The 20,131-nt window shown below is 41.0% G+C and overlaps 3 protein-coding genes across 8 annotated transcripts; 1 reads left to right on the forward strand and 2 right to left on the reverse strand.

Moving 5' to 3' along the window:
- Positions 1-1,291: 1,291 nt before the first annotated feature.
- Positions 1,292-6,277, reverse strand: rhbdd1 (rhomboid domain containing 1). 4 transcript variants are annotated; one of them, XM_086124664.1, is made up of 9 exons: positions 6,185-6,277; positions 5,269-5,351; positions 5,016-5,187; positions 4,008-4,287; positions 3,086-3,218; positions 2,922-3,010; positions 2,128-2,178; positions 1,923-2,048; positions 1,292-1,605 (listed from the first exon to the last, which is right to left on the reverse strand). In XM_086124664.1, exons 3-9 carry the CDS (start codon positions 5,166-5,168, stop codon positions 1,493-1,495), a joined length of 945 nt encoding a protein of 314 aa, XP_085980790.1. In that variant the 5' UTR covers positions 5,169-5,187; positions 5,269-5,351; positions 6,185-6,277; the 3' UTR covers positions 1,292-1,492. The 4 variants fall into 4 exon arrangements, with proteins under 4 accessions (XP_085980790.1, XP_085980788.1, XP_085980791.1 ...); XM_086124662.1 differs by having other exon boundaries at positions 5,016-5,190; XM_086124665.1 differs by lacking the exon at positions 6,185-6,277 and adding an exon at positions 5,812-6,140.
- On the forward strand, positions 4,183-12,660 carry LOC147197519 (transmembrane 4 L6 family member 1). 3 transcript variants are annotated; one of them, XM_086124668.1, is made up of 8 exons: positions 4,183-4,319; positions 7,283-7,385; positions 7,528-8,457; positions 9,141-9,330; positions 10,275-10,343; positions 10,860-11,014; positions 11,512-11,704; positions 11,870-12,660. In XM_086124668.1, the coding sequence occupies exons 4-8, from the start codon at positions 9,154-9,156 to the stop codon at positions 11,888-11,890; spliced, it is 615 nt and encodes a 204-aa protein (XP_085980794.1). In that variant the 5' UTR covers positions 4,183-4,319; positions 7,283-7,385; positions 7,528-8,457; positions 9,141-9,153; the 3' UTR covers positions 11,891-12,660. The 3 variants fall into 3 exon arrangements, with proteins under 3 accessions (XP_085980794.1, XP_085980795.1, XP_085980793.1); XM_086124669.1 differs by having other exon boundaries at positions 8,323-8,457; XM_086124667.1 differs by lacking the exons at positions 7,283-7,385; positions 7,528-8,457 and having other exon boundaries at positions 4,205-4,319.
- Positions 12,661-13,576: 916 nt separating this feature from the next.
- On the reverse strand, positions 13,577-19,356 carry LOC147197520 (protein phosphatase 1 regulatory subunit 14A-like). Its single transcript, XM_086124672.1, has 4 exons — positions 18,741-19,356; positions 14,759-14,839; positions 14,475-14,507; positions 13,577-13,973 (listed from the first exon to the last, which is right to left on the reverse strand). Exons 1-4 carry the CDS (start codon positions 18,957-18,959, stop codon positions 13,836-13,838), a joined length of 471 nt encoding a protein of 156 aa, XP_085980798.1. The 5' UTR covers positions 18,960-19,356; the 3' UTR covers positions 13,577-13,835.
- Between the last annotated feature and the right edge of the window lie 775 nt (positions 19,357-20,131).

A 20,131-nucleotide genomic window follows, 5' to 3' on the forward strand; every position in this document is an offset into this window, starting at 1 on the left:
TGTCCATAAATTTGCATTTGAGGGTGAATATTTCTTTCACATTGTTCCAAAATTGGTTTGTGCCAAGGACGGCCTCCATCCCGTCTCCTTCATCTGTGTGAGTGTTGTACAACCAGTATGGATAGTGCACTAATTAAAGTTGTTGGTTCACGTAGATAATCTTCATTGCGTCACTCCCAACAGACAAAAAGTCTTAAATAATCGAGCGCAAACTGTGTTTAGACTTGACTGGTGATACCTCACCAAACAAGAAGTTCCAGTGACGAGAAGGAGCTATTTTCTGCAAGTTGCGAGGCCTTGTGTCAAAAACTCAACTTAATGATTTCTGAGCTGTACAATGTCGTAAACACTCAACTAAATCCAGGAGTGACGACTTATTACTGTTAGTTCCTGGAACTAATGCGTTCCGATCAGATGTGTTCCAGACCCTGTTCCAAAAATACCAAATACTTGGCACTAATAGGGGAAACGCTTTAGTTCTTGTTGTCCCAAAGGTTCCTGGAACTCTGAAAAGTATATTCACAGATTTGCTGTTGCCCCCAACAGAAATTGGCCCTTGGAAAGTCCTAGATCCAAAGGCATGGAGGAGAGTAAACAAACAATGGAATCTAGCGACGCATGTCCAGGAATGTCTACCCAGGAACTGTTGTAGGGCCTTTTTGTGTTTGGACGACAGGAATGACTCAACCCAGTTTCGGTTTCAGAAATATTTACCTCAATACTAAATGTAGACGGTTATTCCAACACTTGAAACACAATGGACCTTCAAAAGGTTCCTAGTGCTGTGCTTTTGGTCTTGAGTAGTACACAAAAAATATATTTTTAATTCATACAATGTAGAAGAAAAGTTTCCACTGTTGAGAGGTAAAGATTCCTGGAAGTGAAACTAAATGATGCCATTCCGAGTAGTCAAAAATGCACTTTAAAGTTCCAGAGTCGTACTTTGTACTAATAACAAATTCTCAAGAACTGACATAGCATGGAACTTGACCAAGGAACTAGTATCCTTTGGAGACACATTGTGCGTTTGGAACTGGGGAACTATTGAATATTTTAACGGCAAATTTCCAAATTTAGTTCTTGGGATTTGTAGGCCCTGGGACTAAACGGTTCCGATCAGATATGTTCAGTGCTGCAGACCACATCTCAAAGGTTTCTGGACCTTGGAAAAGTACTCCCCCTTCTTTTAAATTACCCCTCAACTAAATTTAGTCATAGTCATTACTGTAGTCCAAACACAACAGTCCTTCAAAAGGTTCCTCATTAATAGTTAATTTTATAACTATAATAATATAATCATTAATATTTTATTACAAATGTAAATAATGAAACAGGAGCCATTCACAAATAAATAAAAAGACAAAAAAGTAGCATTAGAAAAAAGTACTTCGCAATCATATCAAAAAGTTTCCAAAAGGCCAAAGCTCATCAGTTTCCGTGGCCAGCACTTGGTGGAAGAAGCATGGCAACCCTCTTCTCATTTTTTTTTTTTTTACATGAATCCATCCAATCGCATCAGCCTCCTGGCACGAAGCTCCTCAGCCGTTAAGCGGAAGCCGTATGGAGGTGGAGCCGCAAACCGAGCCGCACCGTCTTCGTGGCGTCCTGAAAAACACATTAGCAGAGAGCGATGTTGTTTGCTTCAAGAAAGACTCATGCGATAGCCATTTGTGCTAACCGCACTTTAGCTTGACTGGTTACCTAGCTGGCACATGCTAGTTACTTGGCTCTTGCATTTGAGTCTGGTTTGTTTGTGACTTTCTCCAAAATAAGGTGCACTGAGTCACAATGTAGCCTACTAGCCCACTTAGCGTTTGCTATTTGAATCCAAGTTAGCATCTACCGTTAATTGCTCTTTGTGAGAAATATTGTCATTGTCGCAAAAGTAATGATCTGTTACCAACCCCCGCCCCTGTGCCGACCTGTTTCGCGGAGACTGTTCCTGATGGCTGCCGCCAGCTGTTCTTCCTCCGTCATTCCGTCCGTGTACGTTGATGTTCCATCATCTGCTGCGTACTGATTGCTTTGGGAGTGTCTGCCGCTGTAGCCTAACATGAAAACAGTGTGATTAGTATCGGGTCATTATTTAAAAAAAAAAAAGTGGATTACATGGTGTCAGCATGTTACCTGAGGATCTGTGGTACGTTCTGGGCGCAGAAGTGCTGAATGACATCAGCCCTGATGAGAAGAACAATTATAGTATGTACAGTATTCAGTTATATCTTATTCATCTATAATGTTCCCTTGCTATTTGCCGAAGCTATTGCAAATTTTGAGGCAATTGCTTACACAAGTCCTTATTTAAAGTAGCGCACCGACATTGCAGTACCACATTGTGCTACAACATGCCAGGCAGCACTGAGCACTTTTGAACGAGGTAAAGAGTCAAAGTAGTAGCATGTCCATGAGTACTGTTGTGCGCTCTGTTTGTATGTGTTGCTGCTCTGTGTGCGTTAAAGTCGTACTCGTTGAAAAAATTTGTTTCCATCAATGTTAATTTCCGTTAGCCCGTCTATGGCCTTTTGCATTACATGCTAGCATTAAGCTACTGACGTTCAGTACACCAAATGATGGGTTTTGGTTGGACATTGTGATGTTTAAATGTGGAGTGATTATATTAATTCGATTCTCTTGGAATTTTATGTGGCAGTTTTACAGCAAACTTCAACCGGGAGCTGTAGGATGGCAGAATTCTGGGACGGCAGAATCACGTGCTTGACATGTTTTGCTATGCAAGGAACGTGTTGCATTCAGGTTACTTTCATGCCGAGGACTTGCAAATGCACCGTGCAGTTCTGCACATTAATCGTTTTTCTTTCTCGTATAACATTTCTAAATGATGACATTTCGATGAATTGCCAAACCCTACAGGAACCTTGACTGGGATATCAAAGTAATGTAAAAAAAATTCTCAAGCTCACCAGCACACATCTTCATCATCTTCTTCAGTGGTCCGGTTGTGTAGAGGAGGCCCACCAGGATACCCGCCAGGTGGCCAATCAGGGAGGTCCTGGTGAGGATGCGGAAGACAGTTACTGCCACCCTTGCTGGCTGCTTCACTCCAGAGTGACGAGGACTCACTTACCCGGGCGCTGTGATGTGGATGAGGACGAGCTCCACCCAGCTGGCATAGCGGTTGGACACCGGGAAGCCCATCACATATGTCACGCCGCCGGGGTGGTAGTGGTTGTTCAGGACCTTAAGTGCAAAAATCACCCCTAAGACACATCAAAACAAATGTTCATAAAAAATCAATACTAAGTTCAAATCACATTGTTACTCATTTCTGAGGTAATTCTTTCACGTGTTGACTCCAGTCAATGTTTCTGTAGCGTCGTTACATATTTTGCCTGTAACTCATTCACTCCCAGACGTTTTTAAACGTCTTTTCAGACTTGGTCCAGATTTGGCTGGTACTGAATGAGTTTTAATTTGTTCAGTGGATCTAAAACCTCATCCCTAAAGTTTTTGTTTTCATGGTTTCAATATTCTAAGTTGAATTTGTCAACCGTCTCAAATTTTGCTAATATTTCTAGGTTCAATTGTTGCTGCATATTGTGGCTTTAATTTGTTCATTGTGTTAAATGCGGCCATTCCAGCCGTGTTTGTTACATAGTGTTGCTTTAATCTGTTAGTTACGGCTAATGCAATAAATATACGTTATTGCTTCTGCCATATGCAGCCAAAAATCTGTAGGTTCCATGTTACATTCAGACCGTTGGCTTTATTTGTTCCACATTGATGCTTTAAGTTGTTCTTTGTATCAAATGCAGCCAGTATTTTGAAGCAAATTTGTTCCATATTGTTGCTTTCATTTTTTTTCCTTCAGCCGAATGCAACCGATGCAGTATCTGTCCATTCCATTGTTACATATTGCTGTTTTAGCTACTTAATGTGTCAAACACAGCGTGTTAAGTTGATTTGTTACATATTGCTGTGTGAATTTGTTAAATGGTCGAATGCAGTCAATATTTTCTTGTTATGTCTCATTTGTGTAGAAGTCCAACCTGAAAATCCGACGGCACAGGCGGCGCTGTACGACTGGTCCTCGGTCAGCTGGGTGAGCCCTGCCTCCAGCGCCAGGTAGAGCGCGCCGGTGAGCAGCGAGAAGACTGCCAGTACGTATGCGAACCAAACGCTGCCCAGACGGCGTTCCAGACGGATCCCCTTCATGACGAACGACACCATGTTGAAGTAGAGGTGCATGTCGTCGGCGTGGTGGAAAGGAGACAGGAGGAGGCGGCGCCACTCGCCCGACCAGTACGCCTGATGGACGCTCACACATGCCTGCGGAGAAGGGGGGGGCCAGCATGTCACGGGTGAGCGAGTCACATTCGTTGTTTTTATTAGGAGTCTACTTTCTCAAAAAGAAATTCATTTAAAAAAAATCTCCAGCTAATACATTGTTATGGATATTTTTATATTTCTCATTGAGAGTGTTTGTATTTTTTCAATAACTTTGAATTGAGACAAAAAAAAAGTGTATTTTTTGTCTTTTTATTTTTCAAATGTTTTAAACACAAACTTTTGGGGTTCAGATATTTTATGTACGAGTAAGATTTTTCTAATGCCATTCTTTGAGTGCCGTTACCGTGAAATGTTGTTTGTCAACAACATATTCTTATGGTGGCGGCAAGGTGGGTGGACTGGTTAGCACGTCGGCCCCAAAGTGCAGAGGTGCAAAGTTCGTTTCCAGCTCCAGCGCTCCTGTGTAGAGTTTGCATGTTCTCCCAATGCCTGTGTGGGTTTTCTTTGGGTACACTGGTTTCCTCCCACATTCCAAAAACATGCATAGCAGGCTGATTGAACACTCCACATTGTCCCTCGGTGCGAGTGTGAATGTGAATGGTTGTTCGTTTACGTGTGCCCTGCAATTGGCTGGCAACCAGTTCAGGGTGTACTGCCTATTGCCTACTGCCCGAAGACAGCTGGGATAGGCTCCAGCACCCCCCGCGACCCTTGTGAGGATAGAGCGGATCAGAAAATGGATGGATGGATAAACCTGTGTGGCGTACCTTCATCAGAGGAGCTGCGGGGAAGAGGAAGAGGTAAGCGTTGAGGCCCAGCATGGCCAGGGTGACGGGAGGGATGTTCTCCAAGCCCAGCTGGTAGAGCTGCGAGACCAGCAGCAGCAGGCCGAGATATGAACTTCTGTGACGGCCCCGCATTCTCGAAAGTCGCCTCTTTCTGCTTTGGAGCATCAACACAAAATGTCAACTGCCATTCATGATCATCTGATACTGAATGGTCATTTGTCTCCTTATGTACCCTTTGACTGGCGACCAGTTAAGGGTGTCGTCTGCCTTCTGGCCAAAGTCAGCTGGGGTAGGCTCCAGAAACTCCCCGCGACTCTGTTCGAGATAAACATTGTTGAAAATGGATGGATAAATAATAATACAAAATAAAACTAAACCTGATCTTTTCCCCCTGGTTCTGATCAGCCTTAAAGTGCCTGATTTCCAATGTCGGGATTGGGACATCTGATCAGGGTTTGATGTTGATGTTTGATACGATTATAGATGAGTGACACTGACGACACCTACTCCATGTACATTTTTCAATTTTTAGCTGCTCAAAATGTAATTTTTTGTCAAATTATTTAAAATGTTTCAAATAGTTTTATTTTTTTGTGTAACATATTGAAGGTTTTGTAAAATATTGTAATTTTACATACATCTTTTATACATAAATATGTTTTGAATGTTCTCGTATTATACGTATTTTCCCAAATGTTTGTTTGACTTTGTCCAAAATAGTTTTTATAACATTTTGAGCACCAATGCTAAGTTTTTTGATTTTATACACATGTACCTCATGCTTTGACTTGTTCCACTCCCATTACAGATCTTTCAACTTGTTTATATTCCCTCACGCCATTCCAAAAGTTCCAAACAGCACAGGCAGTGTGATAATTAACACGGCGTTGCGTCACCCTTCGCTCAAATAAATGCGTAGTAACGCTTGTCTTCCGTATTCGAAAGTTTACAACGAATGTACATTTGTTTCACGGATCGCTGTGCCATATTCTATTTTTATTTACGTTTTCCACAACATTGGTTTTCAAGTTATAAAGTACTCGTGCACCGACTAAATAAAAAGAAATCTTTCGACTGATTTTTTTTTTCAAAGTAGTGACAGGTGCTTGTTTGTTCCGTAGCTGGCGTAATATAGAAAAAGGACTTACTTTCGCTTCTGCGCTGTTTCTTCGTCGAATGCTAACGCTAATGCTAACAGGAACTGTTAAATACTGTATGACGCTGCTTCGAAACGTGCAAACGAATCCAGGAAGCGACACTTTTTTTTTACAATCTTTATTGAACGCCACTAGTGACAAAACCGAAAAACCGACAAATATGTTCATATTAATAATAATAATAATAATAATAATACATTTTATTTATAAGCGCCTTTCAAGACACCCAAGGACACTTTACAATAACAAAAAACACAAAACAATACGGGTTGAGCAGCGGCAGCCAAAACGTGCCAGCGTTCACTCAACCCGGAAGTCAGAAAGGACACATTATTATTATTGTAATTACGAAACCATGAATAAAATACATTGTATTTTATGATGCTGATATCACATGCGCGCATCAGGTTAACATGACCAAAAAATAAAATAAAATTAGCCGAGATGATACATGGTAGATGAGAAGAAAGAGGAGTAGGTTTTGTAATTAAACAAAGGGGGATAAAGCGATAGTTTTTCTTTATATATACAGTATATATATACTGTATATATATATGCTCATATACTAGCTGTTTAGTTTTGAATGACAATAGTTTGCTATTGTGTAGAATTAAAGAAACGAAACATATTTGCTCCAGCTGGGGATAGATCTTTTCAGAATGTATTGGTATAATGACATTGCCATAAGTCAACCAGTGTTTCAGGGGACACTTGTCTTTTTTTTAATTTAAGAAGATATTTTTGGCCTATGGAGGATGTATTGTATTTATTATTTCGAACCACTGTATTTAGATCTTGCCGATTGAAGTCGGTTTAGAGTCCAGATTTGGCAAACAGGCTCTTCTTTTAAGAGAAGCAAGTTTCCTGAAGGAATAGCATTCATGACTGTGGCAAACTCGAATGGAGTACAGTAATAGGTAGGTTTAATTGGTAAAAAATTAAATGTTTCAAAAACAAATCTGTTATTTTTGAACCAATTTGGAAAAGATTGATCCAGAGTTCTCCAAATCTTTCGTTTCATGTGAAGGACACTGTCCACTTACAGAAAATGTCTGACTCATAAATGTCATATTTGTATAATTTTTTCAGGGCGTATAGGAGAAGTTTCATCAACCTTGGACCTTTCTGACGCTCACTGCTCACGCATGTGACATTAACAGCGAAGAACCACATCGCTGGATGCCGTCAGCAGGTTAAGTGTCAAATTTGTGGGATAGTTTTCTAAAGGGCCTTTGCTGCAAAGCCGTGACTCAAACTCGGACTACACGTTTTAAGAAGAACTGAAAATAGAAAAACAAGAAGTGTTTATTTTCTCGCTTCATCCTTATTTTTAGCACAGGCATCAGCAACAGTGGCACCAGTGCTAGTGCTAAGCGTGCAAGCGGCATCTGCGCTGATCCAGCAAAATTTGAGAGTGCTCTTCTTCAATTGCCATGACAAGATCAAAGTGTGGCGGTGGCTACGAAGTTTTTGATTGTGCTTTTACATATCTTTGTTTTCATTTGCTAAAGAGTACTTTTCATGTTGCGTTTTTCCAAATCTTTTCTCCAATTTTTTGCATGACGTCGAATGCAGCCAATATGTTCAGTTTGTTTCGTTACATGTTGTTGCCTTCATTTGCCTATTGTGTCAAATTCAGGCAATATTTTGAGGTTGTGTTGTTACATCGTGTTGCTTCCATTTTTCGATAGTTTGATGTGTTACATACAGGAACTTTAATTTTATTGGTGAGGCAAATGCATCATGTGTCTTTAGATTGTTGTTACATAGGCCTATTGTTACTTTCATTGACCACAGCCAATTTTTAGGCTGCGTTGTCACTTTAATTTCTTCATTATGTCAAAATTAGCCAGTATTTTCCTTCTGCTTTGTTGCATCTTATTGCTGTTTTCAATTATTATTTTTTTCAAATTCGGCCACTATATTTTAGAAAGGTAACACGTTGCTTTAATTTGTTCACGTTTGCCAATATTTTTAGGTTATGTTGTTTCATATGATGCTTTGATTTGCTTGTGTGTGAGTGTGATGGAAGCAACGCTACATATTTTGCTGTCATGTGTTTATGGTTTTAATTGGAGGGCTGTGCAGTGTGATGGAAGTATTGCCTCCTATGTTATTTTTGACGGCAGGACACTTCCTGCTTCCTTATAAGGAAAAGAGATTTCCTGCGTCCTTATAAGGCAACGTGCGTGTGTGCGCGTGTCCTACTATATACTCCTCAGCTTCCTCTTCTGGTCCACTCCGAGGTGGACGTCCATCAGATGGTGAGTGCACGTTTATTTCATAATAACCAGAATGGTTCACCCATTTTCCGATCCGCTTTATCCTCACAAGGGTCGCGGGGGTTGCTGGAGCCTATCCCAGCCGTCTTCGGGGAGTAGGCGGGGGACACCCTGAACCGGTTGCCAGCCAATCGCAGAGCGCACAGAGACGAACAACCATCCGCGCTCACACTCACACCTAGGGACAATTTAGAGTGTTCAATCAGCCTGGCATGCGTGTTTTTGGAATGTGGGAGGAAACCGGAGAACCCGGAGAAAAGCCACGCAGGCCCAGGGAGAATATGCAAACTCCACACAGGAAGGCCGGAGCTGGAATCGAACTCATGACCTCTGCACTGTGAGGTCGACACGCTAACCACTGGACCACCGGGCCACCCAGAGTTTGGGTTCTGATCAAAATATTTTTTAGTTGGTCAGAAAAAGTGGATGGAGAAACTCTTAATTTATGAAATTCACTGTAAAAAGTGTGGAATTTGAGCAATGTGGCAATGTTAGAATTTTTTTAGATAGAAATGTAGAAAATGTGAATTTTGTCGGGGGGAAAAAAAGTTCCCTGCATTACCCGAATGTTACTTTTCACATTTCACACAATGATTTGGTCATCTATTTGTGTGTGCACTTGAACCAAATTGGTCTGACTCCAGATTGTTTTTCTTTTTACGCAGCTCAGATCTAAGGATGTGCGTGTCCAGGTGTCTGCGCTGTGTGGGCGTGGCTCTGGTTGCCCTGGCGACCGTATGCACCGTGGCCAACATTCTGCTGCTGCTGCCGGAGCTGAAGGTCCATTTCCTGTTGGAGGGTCACGTGACCAGAGAGGCCTCCTGGGCCACAGGACTCTGGAGCTCTGGCCTCCTGGTGAGCCCACAACCCAGTACAGTCATCTTTGTCATGTTGCTGTCGTGTGACTAACTGGTGTCTTGTGATGTTTTGACACCTCTGAAATACCACTTGAATTTCATTTGGTTGCTTTAATTTCTTTGGTCATTTGGTCACGGGTTTTTTGTTTGTTTTTTCCAAATATATTTCTGCTTTTATTTTGTGCCTTCATTCTGTCGCGTTAAGTATTGTTGCTTTCATTCTTAATAATAATAATATAATAATAGATTTTATTTATAAGCGCCTTTCAAGACACCCAAGGACACTTTACAATAACAAAAAACACAAAACAATACGGGTTGAGCAGCGGCAGCCAAAACGCGCCAGCGTTCTTGCTTTGTTTTCCTTCATAGTTGTTACATTGTTGCTTGAATTTGCTCTTGCGTTTGCTAACGTTGCGACATATTGCAGCTTCTTAATTAGGTGTTACATATCGTGGCTTTAATTTGTTCCTTTATTTGGTGGCATTGTTACATGTCTTTGCTTTAATTTAGCAGCATTGTTTGGTATTGTTATTTTAATTTTGGTACTTCATTTGATAGTGTTGCCGCAAAATTGTTGCTTTGATTTGCTCTGAAATTTGCTTGCCTTTCTTCATTTCCTTTAGTAGCATTGGTACATGCGTGTTCTTGAAGGTGCTCTTTCGTTTCGTAGCCTTGTTCCACACACAGTAGTTGTATGAATTTCTTTTGTCAATTATTAGCTTGTTACATTTAGTGGCTTCGTGTTGCTACAAATTGTTATTTTAATTTTTCTTCATTTGGGAGCATTGTTGTTCCATATAGTTGATTTTATTTGTTCCTTAATTTGGTTGCACTGGTTCAACGTGTGAAACACGGCAAATCATTTGACTATCCTTTTCAATCATATTTTTAGTTTCTTTAATATATGTGTAGTAGCGTTGTGTTTTTTTGTATTTTCAGGTTGTGATTGGGGCTCGAGCATTTCTGCAGAGCCGCCACACACCAGGATGTTGCGCCTTCAGGACACAGGTAACGCTGCACGCCCATCAGTAGGAATTTGTACATTTGTAATGGTGTTATGTTAGCAATAATACAAAGGTAGTCGTTGGAATAAGTAGTAATGTAGTAGTGCTGTTAGTATGTAAGAACAACAAGTAGTGTGTTAGAAGTAGTTCTCTGAAGTAGTCATCGGATTACTCATAGTAGTAGGAATATGTTTGAAGTAGATTATACATCGACTTAAAAAAAATACCTGGATGATTTTATTTTGTGCAGCCACTTGATGAAACAAAATTGGGTAAATTCAACATAAATGCAGTTTTTTTTCCAGTGTAGTTTTGTATTAGATGTAGTAATAGTGTATTTCTAGTATGTCTACCCATCTGTACTCACCTCTAATTTAGGTAACTTTAATGAACCACAGAGAACAATGGTGTGATAAATTATTGTTTCTCACTTTATAGGAGAGTGTACTCGAAGCGTGCAGTATGGTAGTCGTCGTAATAGTAGTCATGGTAATTGTTGTGTTGTGTGTGTTGTGTGCAGATGTTGCGCCAGGCGTTGTACTCGTGTGCGTGTCTGCTGTCTTCTGCTTTCTGTTGCCTGGTTAGCATCACAGGGCTGGTCCAAGGTCCTCTCTGTCTCTACAACACTACAAGTGGATCAGCCTGGGGCGTACCACTTCAACCCACTGCCGACAGGTAACACACGCACCCACTATCTATGCACTATCTATCTACTATATGCATTATTCCCACTACTACTTCTATCATATTTCTACTTCTACTAAGAGTACAACTATTACATGTACTGATACCCTTCTTGTCCTCACTAGTAAGACAATTCGGAGTACTAGAACAGCCGTCTGACTAGTAACCTTTTTTTTTTCATAATTAGTGCCACTTTTGGCCTGCTTATATGAAATTCAACCTTCATAAATAAACTACCATGGTGGACTTTGTACACTACGAGGCCCAACAAATAGGCACGTGTCACACACTAGTAGCCTTCTGGACCCTACTAGTAACACCAAAAAGCCCACCAGTAGTTCTGTCTTACCATGTGATTGTCCTACTCGTATGCCAGAGTTGGCCGATAGTGCAGAGACATATCATAGAGGGATGAAAAGCAGTAGTTGGAAAAACTGTTACTCGTGCTACTACAGTACTTAGTACTTACTACCGTTACGTTACTATAGGGACGCCGGGTACCTGTACAACAGAAGTCTGTGGTCGGGTGTTTGTTTGGAGCCCAAGGGTGTGGTCCAGTGGAATGTAGTTCTCTTCAGCATACTAGGGGGCGCCAGTGGGCTGCAGGCGCTCCTCTGCGCCGCCAACGTCATCAACACCCTGCTGGGCGTCGTCTTGGGACGCGGCGCGGGCGACAATAAGGTAAACGGTTACATTTTGTTCAAATGAACTTGTTTATTTGAACTTTTTTGTTTCTCAATTGTCATCTCAACGGTCGTAAAATTCAAATGTAGCCTTCAAACAAAACCCCCATTATAGAGCATTCACAGTGTGTGTGCATAAATCCGTGCGTTTGTGTGTTTTCAGGTGAGCCCTGTTTCAGTGTGACGTCGCGATGACGTCCCCAGGGCAAGACCACTTGTCAAAATGTTTTTTCTTGACTGATGCACTTTACAACCAATTAAGCTAAATTAAGAGCACAAAACTTGAAGAAAATAAGCTTGCCAAAGTGTAATAAACTTGTCCTTTTTCGACATAACTTCATTATTAAGTCACATTGATTTAATTAGAAAATATAAGTCGTGACATGATTGGAGGTCATTTTGTTCGTTCGCCCCCCACCCCCCAGAATTGTTTATTTATTGCTAATAATTGTTGATTAAACTTGTTTAGTTATTTTTTAATGTTAATTCTATCATCGTTACGATAGATTTGTATATTTTTTTAATCCAGTATTATTTTTCAACGTTGTTCTAAATTCTATTTTAATTTATTTGTTTTAATGTACATTTTCTTATACGCATTTATTTTTATTTTGAATTAAGTATTAGTTTTCACTTAACAAATTGTTAACAAAATGAAATGTAAGTTTTTTTTTCAAAATTAGCATCCGCTTGTTCATGCTGAAGTAACTGGCAGTACAGTATTATGCCGGAAGGGGGTGCTGTTTCCACAACGGTAAAACCTCATGAAGCAAACGGTAATGTACCGCACTTTAAACTTATTCCCTTTTATTTTGTAAACTACATTACTTTTCTGTCAATCAATTTATGCATTTTGGTCAATGGTTCTGAACTCCTGGTTCCATGCATCAGTTGAGACTTTTATGGACCATTGCTTGGATTACAAAATAAAATACCATACAAGTGCAACGGGAATCCTTTCAGAGTACAATTTTTTGTTTTGTTTTTTAAAACATGCCCAAACACATCTAGAAAATCCGAACCACACAAAAGTGTCTTATATGCGTCATTTGTAAATAATGCATGCATGTGTGTATTATGTTTGCAAGAGTGATTTATGTGTTATTGTGGATTATGTATACCGGTAGTCTGCCTGCATGAGTATAAAGTATGCATTATGTATGTGTGGATTTTGTATACGTGTACAATGTGGTGTGTCTATAATATGCGTGTGTATCTTTTGAATGATATCTGTGTGTGTTTCGTATGCATGCATGCAGTGTGTCTTGTGGATGTGTTTGGGTATTGTCTATTTTGTATAACGTGTATAATCGATGTGTGTGCATCATATATACTGTATGGTTGGTTTGTATCATGTTTGATACATGTTTGTGCGTGTGCATAATGTGTGAATGTATACGTTTGTATTATATATAATGAATATGTATTCTATGTGTGAGTCATGTGTATTTTGTGAGTTATATATAATGTGTGTATTTTGCGTTCATGTGTATTATGTTTAATCTGAGTTGATTAGGCATGAGTGTATGCAGTGTGTAAATTTCTTGGCATATTGTAAATTGTGTGCGAGTTATGTATCACGTAGGATGTATCATGTCATGTCTGAGTTATATGCGCAAGTGTATATTGTACGTCCATTCGTGTGTATTTTATGTGTGTGCGTGTGGCCGTAAACGAGGCTTGTGGCTGAGGAGCGTGTGATGAATGTTTGCGTGCGAAACAGGAAAGTCCAGACACACGTGCACACACGCGGCTTTGTGAGTGCTTGCGAGGTGACATCACATGTTGACGTTTCAAACAGACGTGCGTGTGTCCGCGAAACCAGGAAATGAAATGCAAAAATGAAGAAAAACAAAAAAGAGTGATCAGATTGTTTGTCAAGTGTATTGATTGCTTTGGGATCATCATCAAAGTTCTGATGGTCCACTTCTTGTTGTGCTTTGAGGTTCTTGCTGGTTCTGGGAGATATCTTTTCGAGGTTGTGTTTGTTGTGCCTCACGGTTGAAGTTTTGGACGAAGGAAAACACTTGGGGGATGGATGCAGGATTTGGGGGTGCTCGTTTTGTGGTCCGGCCTTCCTCATAGCAGGTGGCCAGCGTGAGGTTAGTAGAAGGGATGCGCTCGCTTCCTCAGTGCAGCATCTCCCTGTCGGCCGATCCGGGACGGGCGGGATAGATGTGGAGCTGTGGTAGGTCGATGCCGTCGTTGTGCAGCTCCTCCTGCTTCTGGAGGCCATGAAGTTTGGCAACCAAATCCCCAATGAACACCTGCCAGGACCACACAAGCACACACATGCAGGAATACATACAAACGTACTACTCGTAGATTTGACAATAAATCACGAAGAAGACCGTCGCAACTAAGCTGCAGTAATGTCAGTTGTTTTTTGCAGAGGATAAAGACAATATGCCCAGGAGTCCTGTTACATGCTCTGTCCATATTTGTTGTGTACGGTTTGTATTTAAATTGCAGTTGTTTAAAGGTTTAAAACTACCTCAACATTGATGCTATTTTGTTAGCTCGTCTATGATGTTTCGCATTATGTGTAAGCATTCCGTGTAAGCATAAATTGTAAGACAAAGTTAAGTGGTTTGGCTAAACACGCGACCTATCTTTTTTTTTTGCTTGCAACACAATGCAAAAAAATGTACCAAGTGATGGTTCAAAACTCAAACAACTTGAAAGCTGGGGTAAGTCAAGGTACCACTGTACTAATACTGCGCATCATAAGGATTGCAACATGTTGCAAGCTGGGATGTTTTGTTTACCTCAGTGTTGTTGTTGCACGAGTGAAGAATCTCCTGGAATGGACACACACACACACACACACACACACACACACACACACACACACAGATGAATATATGTGAGGACACAACACAAAGTGGCATTGTTTCTGGACACTCCAAGAATGAGTAAAAATAGTATTACTCTATTAGAAAGAGTAGTGATCAATCTATAGGGTAAAAGCTAACAATATGGACTTTTGAGCATTGTATGTGTCTCATCTTAAATTTAGTCAAAGAATCGAGAAGAAGTAGAAGAGCTCCACCTGCAGTCTGTGTGTCCTCTCAGCATCTGTCTTCAGGTCCAGAAGATCGTCGATGTTCACCTCCTCGGGCATGTCCTCCTCCTGATCATCATCATCATCAACAACAACAACAACAAAGGTCAGTCTATCATAATTTCCTCACAACAGCCGAACGTGCTAAAAGTGCCAAATGTACTATTGCACTTCCTCAGGGAGCCTACAGGGGGAGACAAACACAACAGAAGGGAGATGAAAGAAGGTCGCAGGTACTTTAATTATTTCATTGACTCAGGCGTGCAGATGGACGCGTGTTTACCTTTCTCACACTCGCACACACACAAGTGCAGTGTGGGTTTATTTGCCATTCCTTTGCTACATAACTTTCCTGTGACATTCTCCGTCTGTTCTGTCCATATAAGGTCAGTAGCCAAGGACACGTGTGTGACAGATGAGTGTGTGCTGGGTACATGTTCGTGCGTGTCAAAACAGGGTATATATGTTGATTACTCATAAGTGAGGGTCTCACCAACTGTGATATTATTATTGCAACAAACATGACTCGTGATTTGTGATCACAAAACTTTCTCACCAAAATCATCAGAGGTGTGTGTTTGGATGCTAGTACTAGGCTCCGCCCCCCTGTTGTTTATCTGCTGCAATCTTCAGTGTGATGTCATCACGTCCAACTGATGAAGTGTGCGCATGTTCAGATTAGCATTCAGAGACTGATTTGTGGTGTCAGCAAGTGTTGTTTTACACACACACACACTCGCACACACACACTAATCTGTGTGTTGGTCCATAATAGAAGCTCCATTTGACCTTGTTAGGTTAATGCTGACTTCTTTGTGTGCGTCTGTGTGAGTTGTGTATACGAGTGTGTATGGTGTGGGGGAAGGTACAAACTAGGAAACACACGAGCTGCAACAAAAGACAAAAACACACGCCCGCATTCATCGTGTACACGTTTTAACATCACAAGTAGTAGTAGAAGTACCTTAGTAATATTAGTAGTGGTGTACCATTACTAGTGATAACAGTAGTAGTTGTAGTAGGACGTGGAGTAACAATAGAAGCGCCCGCTGGAGTCAAGTCAAGTCAACAGTATTTATAGAGCACTTTCAAACAGCCATCGCTGCATACAAAGTGCTGTACATGGAGCAATTTAACATGCACAATAAACAGTAAGACAAATCGGTAATAAAGGCGGTAGAAAGCACCAAACAGTAAAACCAAGAACAAATCTAAGTCATGCTGAGTCGAATGCCAAAGAATACAAGTGAGTTTTGAGGAGGGTTTTGAAGATGGGCAGCGAGGAGGCTTGCCGAATGTTCAGTGGGAGGTCATTCCAGAGAGAGGGACCAGCAACAGAAAAGGCTCCATCCCCTCCGAGTCGTACAAGTACCAGTGATAGTGTAGTAATAGGAGTCAGTAGTGGTGTAAATAGTGTAGTAGTAGTAGTAACAGTAGTAATGCTAAAAACAGCAGTTGTATTCGCAGTAGTAGCGTATCTGCGTGTGTGAATGTGCATATGGGGAAATGAATGGGGGCCATCAAGAAGGGTCCATATATCACAACTGACGGACACACGAGCGAGCACCCCCCCCCCCCCCCACACACACACAACACAGACAGATGTCAAGCTAATAAATCAATAGCACAAATAGCTGTTAGCATCTGTCTTCTTCTTTGTCTGCTTCCAGTTGGTCTTTATTTGCGTGTCAGAGGCTTCCCCAATTGGCTGCCCCGTTGTTTCATTGATCGATGACTAGTTGAACAAAAACTCTCATCGCCATGATGACATCACCAATGGAACATCATCACCTTAGCGGTGATTGTTCGTGTGTCATCACCAGTGTGTGTACGTTTATTGTATGCACTGATGGATTAGTGCAAGCATGTGCGTGTGTGTCTGTGTGCATTTGGGTGTATGTATTAAAATGTGTGAGGATTGTGTATATTTATCTCTAAGTGTCTATTTGTGTGTAGTGACGTATACTTCTGGAGACTAAAAAAATGTGTGCGTGCTGCCATAGCTGGAGCTTGATACACACAGCAGTAGACGAAGCATCTGGAGTTTGTGTACTAATTGTCACAACATTCTCAGCTGTATGTGCATGCGTTTGTGCATGTTATGCGCCCAGATGGAATGTTTGACAGGAAATGAAGCAAACAGGGCAGATGTAATTATCTATTTATCACTGGACACATGAACACACACACACATACACACTAACAGACAGTACACACGCACGCTTTAACTGGGTAACATCAGGGGACAAATAATTGTCTTCCTCTGGCTCCTTACCTTCATCTATTATGCATCACAGAGTGTGTGTGTGTGTGTGTGTGTGTGTGTGTGCGTGTGTGTCTAAGATGAACAAAGACAACCATTTGGACACTCAAATTATCAATCTAAAAGCCTGGTGTGACTTTTTCTTGTTTCTGTCACGTTTATAACCTCGCCCACATTTGATCAAAGGTGGACCGCATAAAAAAAAAAGGAATGAAGGGAAAGGAAAACAGTTGATGTGATTCAAATACATTTCAAATGAATACGGGCCTCAAACTGAACTTTCGAGAAGTAGTATTACTACTCGTAGCAGTAATATTAGTAGTATGTAGAAGTGGAGATCGTAGTTGTAATATAGTAATACGAGTGTGTTACAATATTACTTTCGTGTTTTTAATACTGTAGTAGTCGTAGTTGCGGGCAGATGGCATTATTAAAAGTAAGACTGCAGTCGTAACAATGTTCATCCGATGAGCAGTCGCGGTTGTAGTCGAAGTCTTGGTAGTGAAGCAGTAGTTGTCATAGTAATCGTGTGTTGGAGAAGCAGTAGCGGTGCCGTTTGTATATGTTTTGTATATTTGTGAGTTTGTAAGTCCGAAGAGCAGGGCATAACTAAAAACTGCGGTGAGAGTAGTAGCACAAGTGGTGCGTAGTAGTGCTCGCAGTCATGTAGTTGGTGTAATAGCTGGAGGGATACTTGTACTTGGAGTATATACGTCCTTCGGATACGACGGAACAATAAAAAGTCTCGAGCCGACCACGGCGGGTGGCAACCTAACGGCAACTGACCAAAATGTCCTCCGTGTGATGTCAAAAAGTACTACTTGGATGTCTGCACAGCAACACACGCACCCGCACACCCACACACCGCCTGCAGCTGCGTCTGCGCTGTCAGCTCCACTTTGTGTCCACCCTGAACACTGCAAACACTCTTCCAATCCTCCGTGAGACCTTTCACAATGTTGGACTTTTTTTTTTTTTGATCGAACAAACACTTTATCTTCATACTCTGATACAAAATAAAACAATTTCATCTGCACAGTTTATATTCAAATGGCTTCTTGTTTTTCAAGGCATTCATACAATATGACACTAATCGTATTGATGTGTCTGTCACGGATGGATGGATGGACCTCGTCATTAAAAATAGCATAATAGTAGTAGTAATTGTAGTAATCCAAAGGTGCAATGATGAATCGACAACCAATCCATCATCAAATTAATCAATAAATATTTTGGATCATGGATTAACTGCTAAAAGATCTTTCATTTAAAACTGTCCAAATCCTTGACATTTTAGTCTCTCAACAGTATATATTCTCAGATTTCTGGAATCCTCTGTGAAAGCAGACTGTTGATCTTGCTGATTTTCTTTTGGTTTCTTTTTTTTTTTTTTTTTTTGCAAACAGTAGTACTGGTAGAACTAATTGTAGAAGTAGTAGTCGTAGTTGTGTGGTGGTAATTGTTTGTGATTGTTTTAGTAATTGCGGTCAAAGTGTAGTGTGTTAGTAGTAGAAGTAGTAGAAAATAGGAATTGTAATAGAGTAGTATTTGTAGTATTTCAAAAAATGAATGGATGGATGGTAGTAGGTTTAGGACTCCACATTTAGATTTGTCTGTCAGAGAGTTTCCTTCTCTCTGTGCTGCTGTTTTGGTTGGCAACGGCAGTTCATCAGGGCCACGACAGCACAGCACGTAGTAGGTACTCACCCGGCCCCTGTAGAGCTCGTCCAGGCCGCAGTCGATCCACTTCTCCACGTCCAGCCTCCTCTGGAGCTCTTTGCGATTGTACTTGACAGTAACTCGAGCCTGGCGCCGTTGCAGGCTGTGGCCGCCCGGCTCGCGCCCGCCGCCTCCGCCGCAGGCCCGATTGGGAGACTGGTGGTTGCACACCTTGTTGACCCGCCGCCCCACCCGGTTCGCCGCCATCAGACGCAAAAACGGAAAGAATGGCTTAAGTATTGGTTATGTAAAATTAATAGATAAATAAAAATAACAACAGAAACTACCACAGTGGGTCTAAATTTTAGGTCAGGTGGGAACAAAACTGAGTACGACAGTGTAAAAAAAATACTGAAAAATAAATGTATGAAATTACGAGAAGCGATGATGTGTCCGGGGCATGCACACACACACAGGACTTGGGAGGCAAAGGCAGCAGGGTGGGGAACCACGCGGTGGCTCACGTTGCCTTCATATGATATGGGAATCTGAGAAAATACAAACGTTCCCTTTGACTTTCTATTCACCCAACAATGGGATTTTATTGCCTCACTTAGAATAATGAGAGGTACTGAAAATTACCGAGTAACCAACGTCATACTTATTACATTTACGGTCGGAATGCTGTACCAAACGGAATTAGTTTTTGATGGTGTAATAGACGAATAGACACTAAATGCAGCATAAAGGTACGTTTCCCCGATGCGTCCTAGCGCCGACTCTTTCCATGAATTTTCGCTTGGAAAAAGAAAAGAGGAGGAGCAGCGCCCCCCGCGGGTTGGTTTAAACACGTAATGTGTAATTATTATTTATGATGATGTAACTGAAATGGAACGTCTGATTAATATTAAATTTGTTTTTTTCATTCGTCGTTACGTTGACAAAGTTTATGTGAAAGTATTTTCCAATTTAAATGACGTGTCAATACAAAAAATGTATTATTATTAAAATAATAATAGAGTGATGACTCATAATTGAACGTGTCGCATAAACGTACTTTATGACCCTTGACACATATTATTTGATTAATTTAGGAGATCAAACGAAATACTCAAGATTTATAATTTTATTTTACCCGTGAACACTATTACTTTTAACTTATGAATCCTTTTTTACAGCTGTGTATAGACATTCATGATCATAACTGTACAGTATTTCTATTCAAGATTCAGCAATATGTCATTTAATGCGTTTTTCCATGATGAGAAATACTTTTTGCTGATTGGCTGGGAAAGGTCACGCAGTATGTGTGTCAAGTCAAGTCAAGTCAACTTCTGCGCTCTATGTACAACATACAGCACAGATAAAATTTCTTTTCTCTCAACCACAGGAGACAGAGGAGCTGCTGCGGGTACCCGCGCCGCCATCATGTGTGGCGT

The sequence above is a fragment of the Hippocampus guttulatus genome, chromosome 12 (assembly GCF_054856545.1).
Source record: "Hippocampus guttulatus isolate MCC_2025c chromosome 12, RoL_Hgut_1.0, whole genome shotgun sequence".
Classification (NCBI taxonomy): Eukaryota; Metazoa; Chordata; class Actinopteri; order Syngnathiformes; family Syngnathidae; genus Hippocampus; species Hippocampus guttulatus.

Bases quoted from the DNA above. Each gene is read 5' to 3' on its own strand.
- LOC147197519 (XM_086124667.1), top strand. From the start codon at position 4,270: ATGGACGCTCACACATGCCTGCGGAGAAGGGGGGGGCCAGCATGTCAC. The intron at 10,344-10,859 runs GTAACGCTGCAC...TGTTGTGTGCAG, and splicing joins GTTGCGCCTTCAGGACACAG to ATGTTGCGCCAGGCGTTGTA. The intron at 11,015-11,511 runs GTAACACACGCA...ACGTTACTATAG, and splicing joins CTTCAACCCACTGCCGACAG to GGACGCCGGGTACCTGTACA.
- LOC147197520 (XM_086124672.1), bottom strand. From the start codon at position 18,959: ATGGCGGCGAACCGGGTGGGGCGGCGGGTCAACAAGGTGTGCAACCAC. The intron at 14,508-14,758 runs GTGGAGCTCTTC...TGTCCATTCCAG, and splicing joins AGAGGACACACAGACTGCAG to GAGATTCTTCACTCGTGCAA. The intron at 13,974-14,474 runs GTAAACAAAACA...TGGTCCTGGCAG, and splicing joins CGTGCAACAACAACACTGAG to GTGTTCATTGGGGATTTGGT.
- rhbdd1 (XM_086124664.1), bottom strand. From the start codon at position 5,168: ATGCGGGGCCGTCACAGAAGTTCATATCTCGGCCTGCTGCTGCTGGTC. The intron at 4,288-5,015 runs GTACGCCACACA...CCTTCTCCGCAG, and splicing joins CCGCAGCTCCTCTGATGAAG to GCATGTGTGAGCGTCCATCA. The intron at 2,049-2,127 runs GTAACATGCTGA...TTTTCATGTTAG, and splicing joins AACGTACCACAGATCCTCAG to GCTACAGCGGCAGACACTCC.